Consider the following 16,959-nt stretch of genomic DNA (forward strand, 5'->3'; position numbering starts at 1 on the left):
ACTACTCTAAGTAGACTACCATCAAATTTTCATGTCATTTAGATAAGTAAAATAGCTTACACAAAAATAACAAGCTATGGCACAAATATGAGCATGAAAATACTTTGCACTATGAAAAGTGTCAAACAACAGGTTTAGTATTTTTCCTATGATCTTCATAGCATACAATCACTGTACAAAAATTATCACATGCATGTTTTATGCAACTTTGGCTCTCTAGTAAAATAATAAAAATCAGCCATTAAAGGTACTTGAACTACACCTCAAAATTTTCCTACAGGACATGCATGACTTCTATTTTTACTGCAAAGTACATCACTCAAGAAGACTAACAAAATTAGAACCATATTTTTCTGAGGTATACTTTATTTACTAGACATTTTCTAAGAAATTAGCATTTAATCAATTTAATTAAAGCTACACAGAAAAGTATCACGAATTGGACATGCAATATTTCTAACAGATAGATCTGGTGATAAGAAACATGACCAAAATTTGTTTCATTAGATTTGGACCAAAAATGACCAAGATATGGTCTTTTTCCAAGCTTTAAACTAAATCTGAAAAATCCTTTTTCTTATAAACAAAAATCGGTTGGATCCTAAACTGCTATGTGCACCCAGATCTGCACCCAAGACTACACCAGAGAGACAGACAAGCGGGTCCTAGCGGGTCAACCGGCCCCACTGGTCAGCCGACCGGAGGCAGGGGAGATCGGTTGACCGGCCACCGCTCAACGACGGCGAGCAGTTCGGCGAAGGGGGTGGCACCAACGTGCACAGCACACTGCCTCGCATCGATGGAAGTATAAAATGGACCCCCTAGCTATAGCGGAGGAGGTCGCCGGCGGCAATGGCGGTTGCGGCGGCGCTGCGCGAGGTACGCCGGCCAACTCCGGCCATGGCGGCCCGATCTGAGCTTGGCGTGAGTATCAAGGTGACGTAGGGAAACTGAGGGAAGGGAGAGGAAGGAGGGATAGAGCTCCGATGGTGGTCGGCCACGGCGAGCACAGCCCTGACTCCGGTGGCAATGGCGATCCGCAGCGGAGAAGAAGAAGAAATGGCGCCTACCTTGACTCTCCGGCTCGGTGGCGAGGTGGAAGAGCTCCAGACGACAACAATGGAGTCGCAGACTAGCTGGAGTGAGAAGCGAGGCAATGGCGAGGGTGCACGGGCTCGGCGGAGCAATGGCACGGCGGCGGCTTTTCTCGGTGGCTCCAGCGCGCGCGAGAGAAAGAAATAGAGGGCGAGGACGAGTGGGATGGCAAGCGGGCACGGCCTTCAAGCGTTCGCCAGCGAGCAACGGCGTCAGGCCGGCCACGGCGCATGGCGGCCATGTGGCGGCCAGGAGCTGTCATCTGTCGGCACTGTGCCGAGTTCAAAATTTCAGCATTCAGTTGAAACAACGAGTTGGCTGACAGCATTACTTGATGGCGCTAGATCTCTCAAATCGTGGCGAATCAGTGCAAATCGTATACATGAAAGTTGTAAAGCTATGTTAGGGCTACAACAATGCTTTAGACTTTATCAGCTAATTCTCAAAGAATAACGAGTTGTATCAAGCCAAAGTCGAGTAGATGAAACTGGACTTTGATTTCTGACTTAGAAAATTCTAAGTGTTGAGTCAGCACCACAATCCAACTTGTGGGCCCAAATTGAACATGTTGTGCTCATTTTCATGAGTTGGTCATAAAACAACTTTTGTTCCTTATAAAATTTGCTACAACTTTGCTTTAGGTTGCTCAGACATGCAAACATTCTAAGCTATACTTTTTAAATAGTCAAACCAAAAAGTCCTAGGGTCAAAACAAGTCAAACCATGATTTGGAACCTTAATTAGGCAAAATGATCAACATGAACATTGTTCCTAATGACTTTCTAAGCATAGCTAAGATGTTTAACAATATATTTAGCCATACCACACATTGGTCATACAAGAATCAAGCACTGAATGTACTGAAATGATGAAAAACAATTGAAATGATACTTTTGTTTCATAGTCATGTTTCACATGTTTCAAGTGATATAAGCTCATGAATGGATGAATGATGCTCATGTTCATGGAATGCAAGTGCAATTATGCAAGCATAACACAAGGGGTGTTACATGACCGGACGCTCCGGTCAGGGTGGTCGAATGCTTCGGTCAGTTATACCCATCACTGTGTCAGAGAGAGCCGTTAAGTTCTGACTAGACTCTGACCAGTGTCCGGTCAGCATCAACCGGATGCGTCCAGTCAAGAAAAACACGTTCTGGAACCTTACTGGAGTCGACCAGACACAGGCACCCTAGCGTCCGGTCAGCACCTCCACTCAGCGTCCGATCAGTACCAGACGACTGCAGTTGATTGACCAGACTCTGACCAACGTCCGGTCAGCACACACCGGACGCGTTTGGTCAAGAAAAAGCCTCTCTATAACCTCTCTGGAGTTGACCGGATGCAGGCACCCCAACGTCTGGTGCTCCTCCACTCAGCGTCCAGTCAGTACCAGACAACTGCAGTTCATCAAATGAACTGACCGGACTCACCCTCCAGCGTCCGGTCATAACTAGACTAGCGTCCGATCAATACCTGACGATTGCAGTTGATCAAATGAACTGACCGGACTCACCCTCCAGCGGCCGGTCAGTCATTTGACCCTTCATTCACTTCTAACTCGAAAGCCTATGTGAATGAAGTTGACTCCTATTGATCTTAGGGCTATTCCTGAGCTACCAAGTGCTAGGTTTGGCAAGTGTGCACCACACCTAACCCACTAGACTTACCTAGGTCAAGCTACTAGTCTATACCCCCTTAATAGTACGGCTAAAAGAAAAAAAGGTTCTAAACTACTCTAAGTGTCTCTCCAACACCAAACGACACTTAGAACTAGTCCGTCCTTAACTTTGTCGTCCATCCTTTAAAAATCGAAACGAATTACATCGACGGGGGCATGAAAACCATAATTGCCCAATCAATTTTCATTACCATGACCTAACTTAACTTGTCTCTGCAAAACACACGTTAGTTATAGTAATCTCGTATCGTCATTAATCACCGAAACCCAACTAGAGGCTTAGATGCTTTCACAAACAAAAACCAAGCCAAGCTCAACTAGCCCAATACTGCCCACCAAACAGACCCATATTGCATTGCAGTTAGGGATGAAAACGGTACGGAAATATTCCGAACCGACCGCTTTCGTTTTCTATATTATGATACCGTTTTCTATATTATGATATCATTTCTGAATTTTGCCAAACATAAAAATTTGTCATTTTCAATTGGTTTCGCAACCATTTTCAACCATTTTTTGTACTCTTTAATTGCTAAAATGTAGAAATATCCCGAACCGACCGCTTTCGTTTTCTATATTGTAATACCGTTTTCGACCGTTTCCGACCGTTTTCATCCCTAATTGCAGTAAACAGGCCATACCCACCTAGGCCAAGGAAGCCCAGGCGACTAAACACACCCTACAAGTCGGAAGAGAGATTTACCAAATTGATATATTTAAAGATATTTATACGAGTCGAAGGAAAGATTAATCAAATTGTTATATTTAAAGAGTTGTTTTTACATAACTATTGGAGAGCATTTTTTCCTTTTTTTTGCTATAAAAAAAACTAGAGTTCGTCCGTCCACACTCATAATTCCCATGCACGTGACCATAGTCATCTGATTCACACCGCTTTGCTTATATCGTCACACACACACAAGCACCACCTGACTCAACTAGTCAAAAACACACACACACACAAAACAAAGTGTGGCACACTTGGTTTGTTCCATACTTCCGTCTCCCTCTTCGACTATAGCTTCACTCAGGACAGCGACATCCTGGGACTGGAAAGCTGCGAGTGCCGCCTTACCCTCTCTAGCGCCACCTTGCTCGGCGACGAGGCACTCGGCTTGTCCGCGAACGCCTGGGACAAACGCTTCTTGGCTGAAGACGGCGAGGGAGGCACTTGTAGAGGCGCTAGCGCTGGACCGCTCTCGGGAGCGTCAAACATGTCAGAAGTGGCCAATGCCGCCGACGGGCTCGGGCATCTGACGACCTTGGCCCTCACGGACTTTGTTGGCTGCATGTAGCTGGGGGTCACCGGCGCGCCCTCGTCGTCTCCCATGGACGCGGCTGCGATGGCACTTCCCAGGCTCAGCCTTCTCGGGAGCTCCGCCCGCAGGCTCGTCGTGCGCCGCAGCGGGGCGTCCTTGGCGCCCAGGCGCGGGCTGCTCATCCCGCGGTCCTGGCTGCTCCGCGGGCGACGCTCGAGTTGCATGGTCGTCGCGCCACTCGAAGTGTGGAGCGGGCTGCCGCTTCCGCTGCCCCTGGGGCTCGCCGGCACGGTGCGGCGCGGGCTGTTTACCGAGAGTTCCTGGCTGCTCCGTGGGCGGCGATCTGGCTGTAGGCTCTTGGTGTGCTGGAGGCCGCTCGTAGCGTGGAGTGGGACGCTCCCTGGGCTCGCCAGCATGGTCGTCCTCCCTGAGATCAACGGCGACGACCGTGGCGGGGGTGTCGACGGGGACGATAGCGACGACGACCAGTTCGGTGGGCGGAAGGACTTGCCCTTTGGCGTAGCAGTGGTCGTGGGTATCTGGACCGAGACGGTCACTCGAGGCAGCCGGCTGTTGGCACTCTTCGATGTGACACGGCCAGTGTCCGGCGGTGCCGTGGTCTGGTTCTCCCACGGCCTCGCAGCCGCCATCCAGCGCTCTGTCCAGCTCCAGCCCCAGTTCGGATTGCCTGGGTCCATGAACTTCGGAGCAGGCGCATGCGCAGCTCTCGCAGAAGAGGTATTCCTGTTCCTCCACTGCACAGGGATCAAAGCAGAGACGAAGTTGAGAGGTAGAACATGAAACACAACCTAGAAAAGGCTACCGTGATCGTTGATCAATACCTGTTGAGAAAATGCGTATGACAAGGCCCTTTGCCGCCTTGAAGCGGCTTCCTGCTTCATCTTCAGCACGGCTTCCATCTGCTCCTTAGACTGCAGGCTATGGTCCCAGCCGTTACCAGTCTGTCAACAAATTTAGATTCAAATATCAGAAGATTGCTAGATACATATTGCGTTACTCCTATATAACAGAATTTAGCAATCCAAAGTTTTTTAATCTGACTTCCTAGTGCTAAATCACTAGCAATTTGTGCATAATGTAACATGGAGGTCAAAGTTCACGGATTTGTCATTAGACAATGAACTGAATGGTTGCATTAAATCATGAATGCATCACACCTTTGTTTTGTCAAGGCTCTGTTTAACCTTGGTCTGACTCTTGAGAGCCTTCTTGTCTTCCTCAGTCTTCAGCCTTCTCGAGTATATCTGAGTCTGAATCCTTGTCATCATCTGCATGCAGTACAATGCTTCCTCGGTTTGGCGCTTAACGGCGAACCCCTCGTTGACCAACGACATCAACCTAGCAATTCCTCTTTCCTGGTGTGGTCTCCTTGCCTGCAAGCAAAATGTCTGCAGGTTACTGGCAGTTTGCCAGATGACACAGTTACAGACAGCAAATGGAAGGAAAACAAATGATAGATGTGAATACATATACCAGATGGCCCCTACAAGCCGCTTGGATCCTGGTGGCGGCAATGTCCTCCTTTGAGCGCGCAGACCACGTCGTCGGTGAGATGACGGTGGGTCGGGCGATCGCTGCCGCTGCCATGTGTGCGGAGGTGGAGTCGACCTTTGAAGTTGGTGACGCCTCCTCTGCCGGGCGCATGCACTCGCCTTCCTCGCATCTCGTCTCCACGAACTGCACCTCTGCCGTGATCTCCTCGAAATGTTGCTTATTATCAGGTGCTGGTGACTGTGGCAATTGACGAGGCTGATGAGCCTCCACATCCAGCGCCGGTGCCGCAGAGGTGGAAGCACTGGACGAGTTTGATTTGCCGAATTGCCATAACTTCTTGAAGCTCGGTTTGTCTCTCAGCTTCGGAGCCTTCTCATGTTGAAATTCCAGTTCTTGAGATTGGGCCCAAGCAGTAAACTTTGATGGAGAGAAGGTGAATAAAAAACAATACACATTGTTACCTTGGCATCCGTCTGCGTCTCCACGGGATCAGGTTCAGAAGTGCTCAAGATTCTCTGCACGGTGTCAAACCACCTTCCTTTTCTCCCCATTATTTCTCGAGTTCTTAGCAGTTAGTACCGCCACTTCGTGATGAAACAGGTAGAGAAAATGGCAAAGGTTCACCATGAATAGGTGTCATGTCAAAATAGAATGCACTTGCGATTACAGAGTTGCAAAAACGTTAGAGACATTGTAGCACTGACATGACATGGATGGAACCAAAGGATCATGTTGGTATGGGATCAAACACTTCTCGACGAATAGAGGAACATAAATCCCATAGCTATTCATCCAAAGCGCTCTGCTTACTCACCTATTCTGTCCTGCTATCGTGATGGCCACGGCCGATGCTCTCCACGATGGCCACTCCCCGCCTGTTGGGGCCTTGCTACCAACCACCTGGTTGGTGTTTATCGTTGTCCCTACATTTGCCCCGATATGCCCCTTGTAACCCGTCACCATGATAGCTGCGTGTATTCTTTTTTTAGAGACAAAGCTGGGAGTTTTTTTATCCATATATAGAAGATACGTGCATGTCTAATTGTCTATGAAACACGAGGGATTGAGAAGCCAAATATAGCGGCCTTTGTTAATAAGAGAATAACATGCAAACTTAGCTAACTCATGGGCATCTGCATACACCTCCCGTCTTTTATGTTGTATCTCTAGTTTTTCAACTTCGTATCTCCGTTCCTCTGTTTCTGCGATCACCGTTGACTGAATACAGTGCATTCTTTCAGTCTCTTCACAACATCCAACCACTTGGAGGCCGTTGACAACTAATTTGGGCCAAGTCTGGCGAAACCGGTTGTGACTCTGCCTAAGGTTTGCCAAAACGGTTAAGCCAGTTTTGGTAGAATCCAAAAGGAAGTTAGGATTTGGTACGGATTTTGTAGTTTGTAAATGTTTTATAACCAGGGCCTTGTTTAGTTCCTCCCAAACTCTCAACTTTGGCACTATGCAAAAAGAAGATTCCCCGTCACATCAAACTTGCGGTACATGCATAGAATACTAAAAGTAGACGAAATTAAAAACTAATTGCACACTTTGGTTGTACTTTGCGAGACGAACATTTTGAGCCTAATTAGTCAACGGTTGGACAATTATTACCAAATACAAACGAAATATTGCAGTATCGCTACAGTACATTTTGCCAACTTTGCACATCCAAAGTTTGGCACTAAACAAGGCCCAGATAAGACTACTCGACCCTATAAATATGAAGAGGGACGACTAATTGAGGTATTAAATCAATACATCTATCTTTTATGCATCTCAAACTCTAATCTCTTCCAACCCCCATATCCTACTATTCTACGCTTTTCTCGATGAGATTCGTGGACATTCTAGGTGCTCTTGTTGATCTAGAACCCTATATGTGTCTTCCTGGGAGGTGTTCCTAGGTTTTAGGGCATCCCTCTAGCCCTTTTCTAGAACCAGCTAGGCAGGTTTCGTGGGTGCACTATCGGTTACTGTGTTATGTGATCCTAGCACCCAAGACCTTTTGGTGTGGTACCTTTGCTGCATCAACACAATTTTTGGTAACTCCACTGAAGAATAAATCAATCAAACCATCTTTTGCGATGTCTGAGCCAAAGGATGATGCGACTAATCCGTTCAGTCCAAAGAACATCACTCAAGCCCGAGCAGCTCATTGTTGATTTCCTCACTGAGATCGAGAAGAAGAGGAAGAATAGAGATCTTGCATGCTAATTGTGAAGCTTGCATGCTACATGATCTATCATCATGGAGTTATACCGAAGCTCAAGGATTTTGACTTCGCCTCTGCTTCCAATGTATCTACATCAAGGTAAAAACCAATGTAGCAAGCTCTCCTAATCCTACTATAACAGATCGATATGCAGAGATGTTCATTGATTATAGAAAAACTCTATGGAAGTCCTAGATGACAAGTTCGGTGGCAATTGTTAGTCAACTCATTCAATTATTATAAGGGGTAATGGGGATATGCATCAACAAGCTAGCTCAAATTGTCTAATTCAGTTGCCAAAGCCAAAACAACTAATTTAGCGCCAGTCACTACCACGTGGTCTATTGTCACCGTTCTACCTCTTTTGGTTTCTCCAAGCCAAATCAATGAATTAGATAATCTTATACCATCATTCACTACTATGGCATATGGGTCCGGATTTGCACCTATTGGTTCTGGAGTGCGGTCCTATGACCGATGAACAATTCAATCATTACTGGAAATTTTCTTGAAACAAAACAATGGCCAATCCTCCTAAACCTCTACAAAGGGTAGTGCCACAAACAACACAATCTAGTACTTCCTACAACCAAACTAGCATTTTGGCCTAGTGGGACGAATACTTTGCTAAGTCTACAGAAGATATGACTAAGTCTATCTAGGGTAGTCTAGGCGTAGAGATCAAGCCGGGAAACATTCTTACCAATAACTGTTTACACCAAAATTTGGGAAAAGGACGCGGGAACTTGTAGGCTTCCAAGGTTGTGCCAATCAAGGAATCGATTGAATGAGGATCGATGTTAGCCAATTTAGATACGACTCTAGAATCGGATCTCTTGGGATGACGTCAGCGGATAGCGATGATGAACTAGGTTGGCGCCAGGAAACTATATATCGGACTCTGCAAGAAAGGAAAGATTAGAGTCCAAGTTATCTTAAATTAGGAATGTTTTCGTTTATGCCAAAGATTGTAACGAATTGTGCTCGAGTAGAATTCATGTTTAGACTCCGGGTATAAATATCAGACCCCGACTATTGTAAAAACAACAATTAATTCAATATATAAATTATTTACTTTTTTGGCTCCGGCCACCCCTTAGGAGTAGGAGTAGAATAGATCTCGGCGAGTTCTTCAGCAAGTACGGCTGCATCAATCCGGTCGACCTCCACTGCTTGCTGTAAGTACCGTCATGGCTTATACCTCTGTTCAGTACGGCTACATCGATCCGGTCGACCTCCACTGCGACTCTGGTATAAGTTAGTTATCGATTCTTGCCCTATTTCAAGTATAGTTGCATCGATCTGGTTGACCCCTCACTGCATGAACTAGATCAAGGTCAAGTTATCAGGCTCTACCGTAGAATGATAGTCTTTGGTAGATTCATTAAGTTACCGATATTACTTATTGCTTTCATTATTTATCTAAATTACAGCAATATCACTCTGCCCGATTGGGATTGATCTAGATCGGCCTTATATCTTGTTTAACCCATCGTTTGTTAATCTAAAACTGATCTAATCTGTATATTAAACAATGACTTATGTTTTAGCGGCTGTTTTACATCAATCTTGATCGTGCATAGCAGTGCAGTTAAAGTATGTTGTCTTGAGTAGATTTATTGGCTAGCGAAAACCATTCCATGGCCCGTTATCATGGCCTAGTGTGATTCTACCTCATACCCCACTGTTAGCACCGTGGAGTGGGGATCGTTATTCGGTAGATCTATTCTGGATAAGGCTTAACTTTAACTATGCGCTATGCCTGAATCGGCTATTTTAGTCGAATATCGAATGCTTTCACGAACAGTTCGCATCACTGAGACCGTTGAAGTAAAGATAGGTTGAAAGATGTGTTAGTCCCCATAATCTTATTATTGTATTATGGCATGCATGATTCTGCCTCATGCCCCACTGATATTAGTAATGAGTTAGGGTCATTGAGTCTATTGTTATTTCTATGGCCTATATGATTCTGCCTCATGCCCCACTAGTTATAGCGATAGATGAGATCTAACATGTTCATTAGATTTATCTTTATTAAACGGTTAAATGGTGTTGAATTATTTCTTTATATAAAAAGGGGTTCGGTTGCTTGTAATCATTGGCTCAGCATAAACCAATCATTGTTGACATCTTATTACCATTGATTAATATCTGCTCAAATAACGATATTTATCTTGAATGATAACCGATTCTTCTTATACAATCCAATGAGCTTTAATCGATGTATTCTCATGAATATGCTAGAATCGACTGTTTAGTCGATCTTGTTTCATATCGGCTCCTAGAACCGCACATTCAGGGACTATCTGACAACACTAGCAAGTTCCTGCCCTTAATTACTGATAAGCTTTCTCTCCTTGTCAATTATAGGGTCAAATTGACTGGCATGTCTCGAGAGGAGTGCGCTAGGATCGACCATCCCCAGCGCTAAAGCTAGGCGGATCTATAGATCCATCGAGCAGACCCTTCTAGCTTGCTGCGTGTGTTCTCGGCATGGGATAAAAATTCTGTGTCGACACACGTTTCTGGCACGCCCGGTGGGACCCCACAATCATCATGGCGTTTCACAATAACAACGACATTCTTATGCTGCATTATAAAGATCTACCTAATGGGGATAAGGGTATCATCAGCAAAGCTATAGAAGAGTTTCAGAATAAATGTTTGTTGTCCTACACCAAAACACGTAGCAACACAATTGTTCAGAAATTTTCACTACTAAGAGTTCTGTTACACAGGGCAGACAGACACAACTGAAGCTGAAGATATGCGTTTCTTTAAGGAAATTATAGATAAATATGTTCATGATGCCATATCAAGCCATAACGAAGCTTTCGTGGACATATTCCACAACGCCATGAGAGAGGTGATTCATGGATTTCCAGTTGGTCAGGGTGAACCAGCTTATTATAACATTCTAGATCCGTCGACCCAAGGGACCAATCAAGTCGGTAACAGCCATCAAAAAGCAGCACTAGCTGGTAGTTGTGATGTCTAGACAGTTTAGGGTTCATCTGAACAGGCTTAAGGAACTACTACAAATTAGACATAGCACAATCCTAGACCGTCAGTACAGCATGTGCAACAGCCGGTGGGGCAAAGTCAAAACTAGGTGATCAATTTTGGCACATCAGGACACATACCGTCGTCGGTTCAAAAAATAGCACCATCGATCCAAAGGATTCGTAGAGATATAGATCCTTATGTCTACAATCAGAGACTTCAAGCAACAAATCAGCAAAGGGACCTAGCAGATTGAGATTCCACAAGGGTGTCACTATGGCACAGATTATAACACCCTCCACATGATGCTAATTTCAGGATATCAAGGCACGCGGGGTTTCAATCCATAGATTGGTCAGCAGGTGCAGAGAAATCTAAATCTGCAAGCTGATGAATTATTGCTAAGGGTGACCAAGATGATGAAGAATCAGTTCGGTCTAAAGCCAAAAGGGCTGACCTTTTTGTACAAACGCCCATATCTAGACTGGTATGATTTGGTCACCCTTCCTCACGAATTACAGGCTCCCAGAATTCGCTAAATTCACTGGACCAAGACAGTACAAGCATGATAGAACATATCAGTCGGTATCTTACACAATTGGGCGAAGCGTTAGTTGAGGATGCCCATTGAGTTCGTTTCTTCTCTCTGTCCTTATCAGGGCCAGCCTTCACTTGATTTTCATCATTGCCAGTCAATTCCGTTGCTAATTGGGCTCACCTAGAGAAGAAGTTTCATACATATTTTTACACTGGGATTGGAGAAAAGAAGATTACCGATCTGACAACTATAATATAGAAGACTAATGAATCGGACACTAAATTTCTTCAAAGGTTCCGAGAGACCAGAAACTTGTGCTTCTCCTTAAACTTGGCCTAATGATCAACTAGCTGCTTTAGTTATTCAAGGAATGCTACCAATATGAAAAGAAAAACTGCTGAGACAAGAATCTGATAACTTAGGACAATTGGCTCAACGAGTAGCAAGTGCTCAATAGCCAATTCCAGAGTATGCGCAGAGATATCCGGTTTTAGAAAAGTACCACAGTAGCCAAAGCTTATGATCCATACTCAGTCGTTGACGGCTATGAAGATGATGAAGAAGAGGTTGCTGCAGCTGAATGGAATTGGGGCAAGAAGACAGTAATGGTGCCAAATCCTTGGGGAAGAGGAGTTGAGGAGAGCTATGACTTTGATGTCACCAAATCAGATAAGCTCTTCGATTTCTTACTTGAAAAAGGGCAGATCAAGTTGCTCGATGGTCATATCATGTTGCCCCTGATCAGTTGAAGAATAAGAAGTTCTGCAAGTTCCATAATGCTACTTCTCATTCCACTAATGAATGCAGAATCTTTAGGCAGCATATACAGAGAGCTATTCAGCAGAGAAGGCTCAAATTTGATACGCCTCGAAAAATAAAAGTTGATGATAATCCTTTCCTAGGAGATCAAAACATGGTTGATGCTAGGTTATTCAAAGGAAAAACTAAGGTCCTAACATCGACCAAATCAAAAGAAGCTAGAACAGTCGATCCCAAGATGCAAATATCGACTGACTAGTACAGAGAGATTAGAAGACGTCGTGCCGAGCAAAAGAGCCAATACGAGTAGGGGGAGATGTCAAAAGTAGGGACGACAAAGCCATGGGTCACATCTCGGATTCTGTTGAATAAATGGTAGTGGCAAAAGGAAAAGGATTATCAGCGTTGGTTAAAAGATCAAGCGTACTAGCATCAACTGAAAGAAGAGAGGTATGAAAGGAAATAAGCCGAATTACATTAGAATTATCCTTTCTTCAGACATTGCTGGAATGAAGGTTTAAAGTTGCCTACCGGACATGACTGTCCAGAATGCAGCAATCAATATCTTATGCCTTACAACAAGCAATATTTATTCGGATTTTGATAAATCGGAGTATGAGGAGATAGTTGCCAAGTTAACAGTTGTACAACAAGCAATATTTGATAAATCAGTCAAACATCGGTACTTAAAAGCTTTATATATAAAAGGTCTTGTTGATGGAAAGCCGATGAATAAGATGTTGGTAGATGGAGGTGCTTTTGTCAATCTTATGCCTTACACTACTTTTTGTAAACTTGGCAAAGGACCAGAAGATCTGATGGAGACTGACATGATGCTTAAGGATTTTGGAGGTAATACATCTAAGACCCAACAGGCAATAAATATCGAACTAACAATCAAAAGCAAGACTTTGCTCACCACGTTCTTCATCATCTATGGAAAAGGGTCGTATAGTTTGCTCCTAGGCTGTGATTGGATTCATGCGAATTGCTGTATACCATCAACCATGCATCAGTGTTTGATTCAATGGCATGGAGATGACGTCAAACTGGTTCACGCTGATGAGTCCGTGAGCATCGCAGCAGCCGATCTAGTCTTTTAGGAACTAGGAGAATTCGAATGTTTTTCTGGCAAGTCATGGGAAGGGGGCTTCATTAAGATCAGTAATGAAAGCCAACAGCTGATGCAAACGATCGGCTCTGAGAGTTTGTAGAAAAAATCAAGGCTTCACATTTGTCATTGGATTAAAGGAAAAATAAGTGTTGAGTCTTGGAGATGGGTTTAGGCTGATGTATGTGGATGCTGAGTCAAAGTGTAAGTGCAATTCAGAGTTAGTGGATTCCTTGAAGGAGTTCTGTTTCGCCTAATAGGATGCTTGACTTGGGCTGATTAATCATTCAAATTTTGATATGAAAAGTTATGTGGTATGTTATCCTAACACCTAGTCAACATTTGATAGTCGATTCGTTCTTGGCTCTAATAGCCGGTACCAGAAAGGTATCGCCTCTAGTTCAAAAAATGAAAAATCTTCCAAGACAATAAAAGCCGATGCGATGTGTATCGCCTATAGAGCAAAAAATAAAAGATAAAAATAGTCATACATAAGAGCATTGTATTGAGGTACATTCATGGAAAGAATAGGAGTCTTTCTTCATCGGATGACCCTAGATACAATCTAACCAAAGATCTTGTTCACCACATCCTTGGCGGATGTGATGTCTACTATGGCCTCCGCTGCCATGACAAATTCTTTGAGCAGATCCTCATGCTCTTTAGGGCTATCACCCATTGGAAAACCAGTCTCCATGGCGTGGAGCTCGTACCTAGTCTGGACTTGTGCCTGTGGTCAGCGCCACCGCCGCACCATGATGAACACCGTGGAGGGCGATCTCCTGAACGCGGACCGGAACGTCTTAGAGACGAACATCAATAGGGGAACCCCGGACATTGATGGCGTCTATAACCATGTTCGTTGTCAGTTGGAGAGATTCCAACTGCGCTATCAGGGCTAATAATCACAAAAACAAAAAGACTATCAAGATGAAGATAATGGAAAGTCAAAGTAAAAAGCCTTCATGGAGTTCATCTTACCCACCACCGCGGCGTCGGATTCAGTCAACCGCGCTCGGACGGCGCTGGCTTCTTCCTCGGCTGCATGAAGAGCGACCTGAGAAGCCCCAAGGCGGATCTCAAGCTGGCCATTCTCTTGAGTCACCTCAGAGTAGCGGTTTTGAGCCGCCCTCCACTCCTGAAGGAAGCACTGGGCGTAGTCATCGTTGTACGAGTCGGAGGAGTCTGATGACAATGCTGGAGCAGAAGATACAACATCAAAGGGCTCGCCGGCCCTAGGAAGAGGACAAAGGCTATCATTCATGACTGAACCTAGAAACAAAGTAGAAGAGTTCATCGCTATGAATAGAAGATTTGTAGATCGTCGCCATGAACAAAAGCCATAAATCTCACTTTATACATTGGAGGCGCTAACTCACTAGGCACGTTCTCCTCTAGGATCTCCTCCACCACTCGCTTGCCGCTGGTTATCCTGGCCTGACCATGGATTTGATTGGATCTACGAGAAGGGAAGGGAACCACTATAGGGTTTTAGGAAGGCGGAGAAGTACAAAGGAACAGTTATGAGTGGAGATGTGTTCGAGGCCGAAACCATTGGTTGGTATTTGAAGCTACGAAGCGAAGAGGTGAACGCCTCGGGAAGTGCAGTGGACAACCATAATTAATAGAAGGCTGAATCGTCTCCTTACTAATGCTGAAGAGAATACGGCGTTGGGCGACTAAAGGCAAAAAATTGAAGGGTTCTCTTAATGAAAGCTATGTTTTCAGACTCAATTGGATTGAGATCAGAAGTCTAGGATCGGCTATTTTAAATCGGCTCTTTAGCCAAAACAAGAGATACAACGAGACAATAGGAAAGTATGGTTATCGTCAATTTTATGCAAGAAACATGTGTTAACCTATGGATTACAAGTTCAAAACATCCTGAATGACTTTCAATATTTCAAGCCGAACCGCATCAGCTTCTGCAATCTTTTGCTCGTATTCTTCGGCTATTCCAGGGGCATTCTCAAGGCTACTACGGATGGCTCTGCTTTCTTTTTACTTTGGCCAACAGTTCTTGTTTCTTCTATTTGATAGCGTTAGGTATTTGGGCTAGAATGGACTTGCGATGATCAATGACAGCCTTCACATTTTTAGCTCCATCTCAAGTTCTGCATGCTTGACTTCCAGTTGGGATAACTCTGGATTGGTCTCGAAGGAAGAGTTCTTCAAAGCATCAATCGACTGCAGTTAGTTCTTTAACCTCTTGCCTGTTGGAGTCCCCTTTGGCTAGCAGGGCTTCACTGATTGGACAAGTTCCTCTAGATCAGTTTTCACCTTCAAGGCCTGATCTTCAAAAATAGACAAAGATAACAAGACTCTAGAGAGAGCTAGGGATAGATCACCTTTAATGGCCAAAAAGACACTCTGCATTGAATTAGTATCTTGGATCAAATCGGCTATGTTCTTCTCAAATATAGGCAATATATTTCTTAGCCAATTTCTAGTCTCCTCTAGCAAGGCTTCATTAGAGGAAGTGGCTGACGATCTAATTTCATCTTCATCAAAATACTCCTCAAGATTGAAAGAACTAGCTTCGGGCTGGAAGATCGAGCGCCTGTGTGTAAGGGAAATCTTGATTAGGAGGTTTGAATCGGTTTATCGCAAAGTGGATGGCGAAAAAGATATAGTACTTTCTCTATAATAGCCTCTATCAGAAGAGGAGGAACAATTGATGATGCATCGATGACATCTGGTTGAATCAGCTCTGAGCTTCCAGCATTGGTGTCTATAATAACAAGGATGGATTTTTAATTCACGTTTGTTGTAGAGAAACGAATGGAGCAAGTAACTCCCTCACCATCGGTTGTTTGCTAGGCTAGGGAATTAACAGCCTGAGTATGGACTGACAACAAGACCATCTTCAGCGCCGACAAGGTCGCTAAGTGGACTATCAGGTGTTTCCTCGAGAAGTATCTAGCATAAGTAAAAAGTCAGGTGAAGGGCAAAAGACTAAGTAAGTCAAAAAGTTAAAGAAAATACTTCAACAAGCATCAAGGAAAAATTCACATTTTCTGTCGTTATGTAAGCATCGGTTACTTCCACCAAAATCGGCTCCTGTTGAGGATCGGCCGATGAAGGTTTGGTTGGTGTTGAATCAAGCGCCTAAGATAGTAGTCCTACACCCAAAGCAGACTAGGATGCAATGCTTGATAACTGTGAGAAAATGGGATCAGAAAGTTGAACATCAGTTTGAGGAAAGTATGAATCGTTCACCTGAGCAGCTGATGGCCTTGTCCTACGGAGTCTTTTTCTAGTAGTGGCCTTCTGAGTTACCCCTAAAACTGCCTTATGCATTGGGGATTGACGTGTCACGATCATGGGAGCGGTAGGGGTTCTCATCAACTTCTTCAAAGAAGGTGCGGTTGATTCCATCCTTAAAACTGGGCATGATGGCTGGTAATCTATAAGATGCCCTCTCCTATCCAGGCTTGGAGGATCGAATTCAATGTCCTAAAAAGATTGGTAAGAACAGTTGGCAAGAGAATTCACCAAGTAATCTCTCTGAAAAGGGAATAAAAGATTACCTCACTGTCAGAAACAAATTCCTCATCCAGAGCTATACACAGAGGGTGGACTGACCCACAGAAAAGATGGGAACACCATTCTTGCCACCAGGAGTCAAAGAGGTTGGAAGAAAAACTGGCTCTGACCCAGTCATGCAAGGAAAAGGAAGAAAGGTCTAATCCCAATTGAAAGGCTCTACAAGCTTCTAGCACATCACTAATATCTTCTCTCGGCTTTAGGATGTTCTTGAAGAATAGACGAGGGGGAAGTTGA

At 44.4% G+C, this 16,959-nt stretch overlaps 1 protein-coding gene across 2 annotated transcripts; it reads right to left on the reverse strand.

The window, feature by feature from the left end:
• Nucleotides 1–3,573: 3,573 nt before the first annotated feature.
• Nucleotides 3,574–6,505, reverse strand: LOC136518282 (protein IQ-DOMAIN 3-like). 2 transcript variants are annotated; one of them, XM_066511918.1, is made up of 6 exons: nt 6,365–6,505; nt 6,012–6,134; nt 5,530–5,919; nt 5,214–5,429; nt 4,878–4,997; nt 3,574–4,790 (listed from the first exon to the last, which is right to left on the reverse strand). In XM_066511918.1, exons 2-6 carry the CDS (start codon nt 6,099–6,101, stop codon nt 3,804–3,806), a joined length of 1,803 nt encoding a protein of 600 aa, XP_066368015.1. In that variant the 5' UTR covers nt 6,102–6,134; nt 6,365–6,505; the 3' UTR covers nt 3,574–3,803. The 2 variants fall into 2 exon arrangements, with proteins under 2 accessions (XP_066368015.1, XP_066368017.1); XM_066511920.1 differs by lacking the exon at nt 6,365–6,505 and having other exon boundaries at nt 6,012–6,345.
• Between the last annotated feature and the right edge of the window lie 10,454 nt (nt 6,506–16,959).

Source organism: Miscanthus floridulus, chromosome 17 (genome assembly GCF_019320115.1).
Source record: "Miscanthus floridulus cultivar M001 chromosome 17, ASM1932011v1, whole genome shotgun sequence".
NCBI classification, from domain to species: domain Eukaryota; kingdom Viridiplantae; phylum Streptophyta; class Magnoliopsida; order Poales; family Poaceae; genus Miscanthus; species Miscanthus floridulus.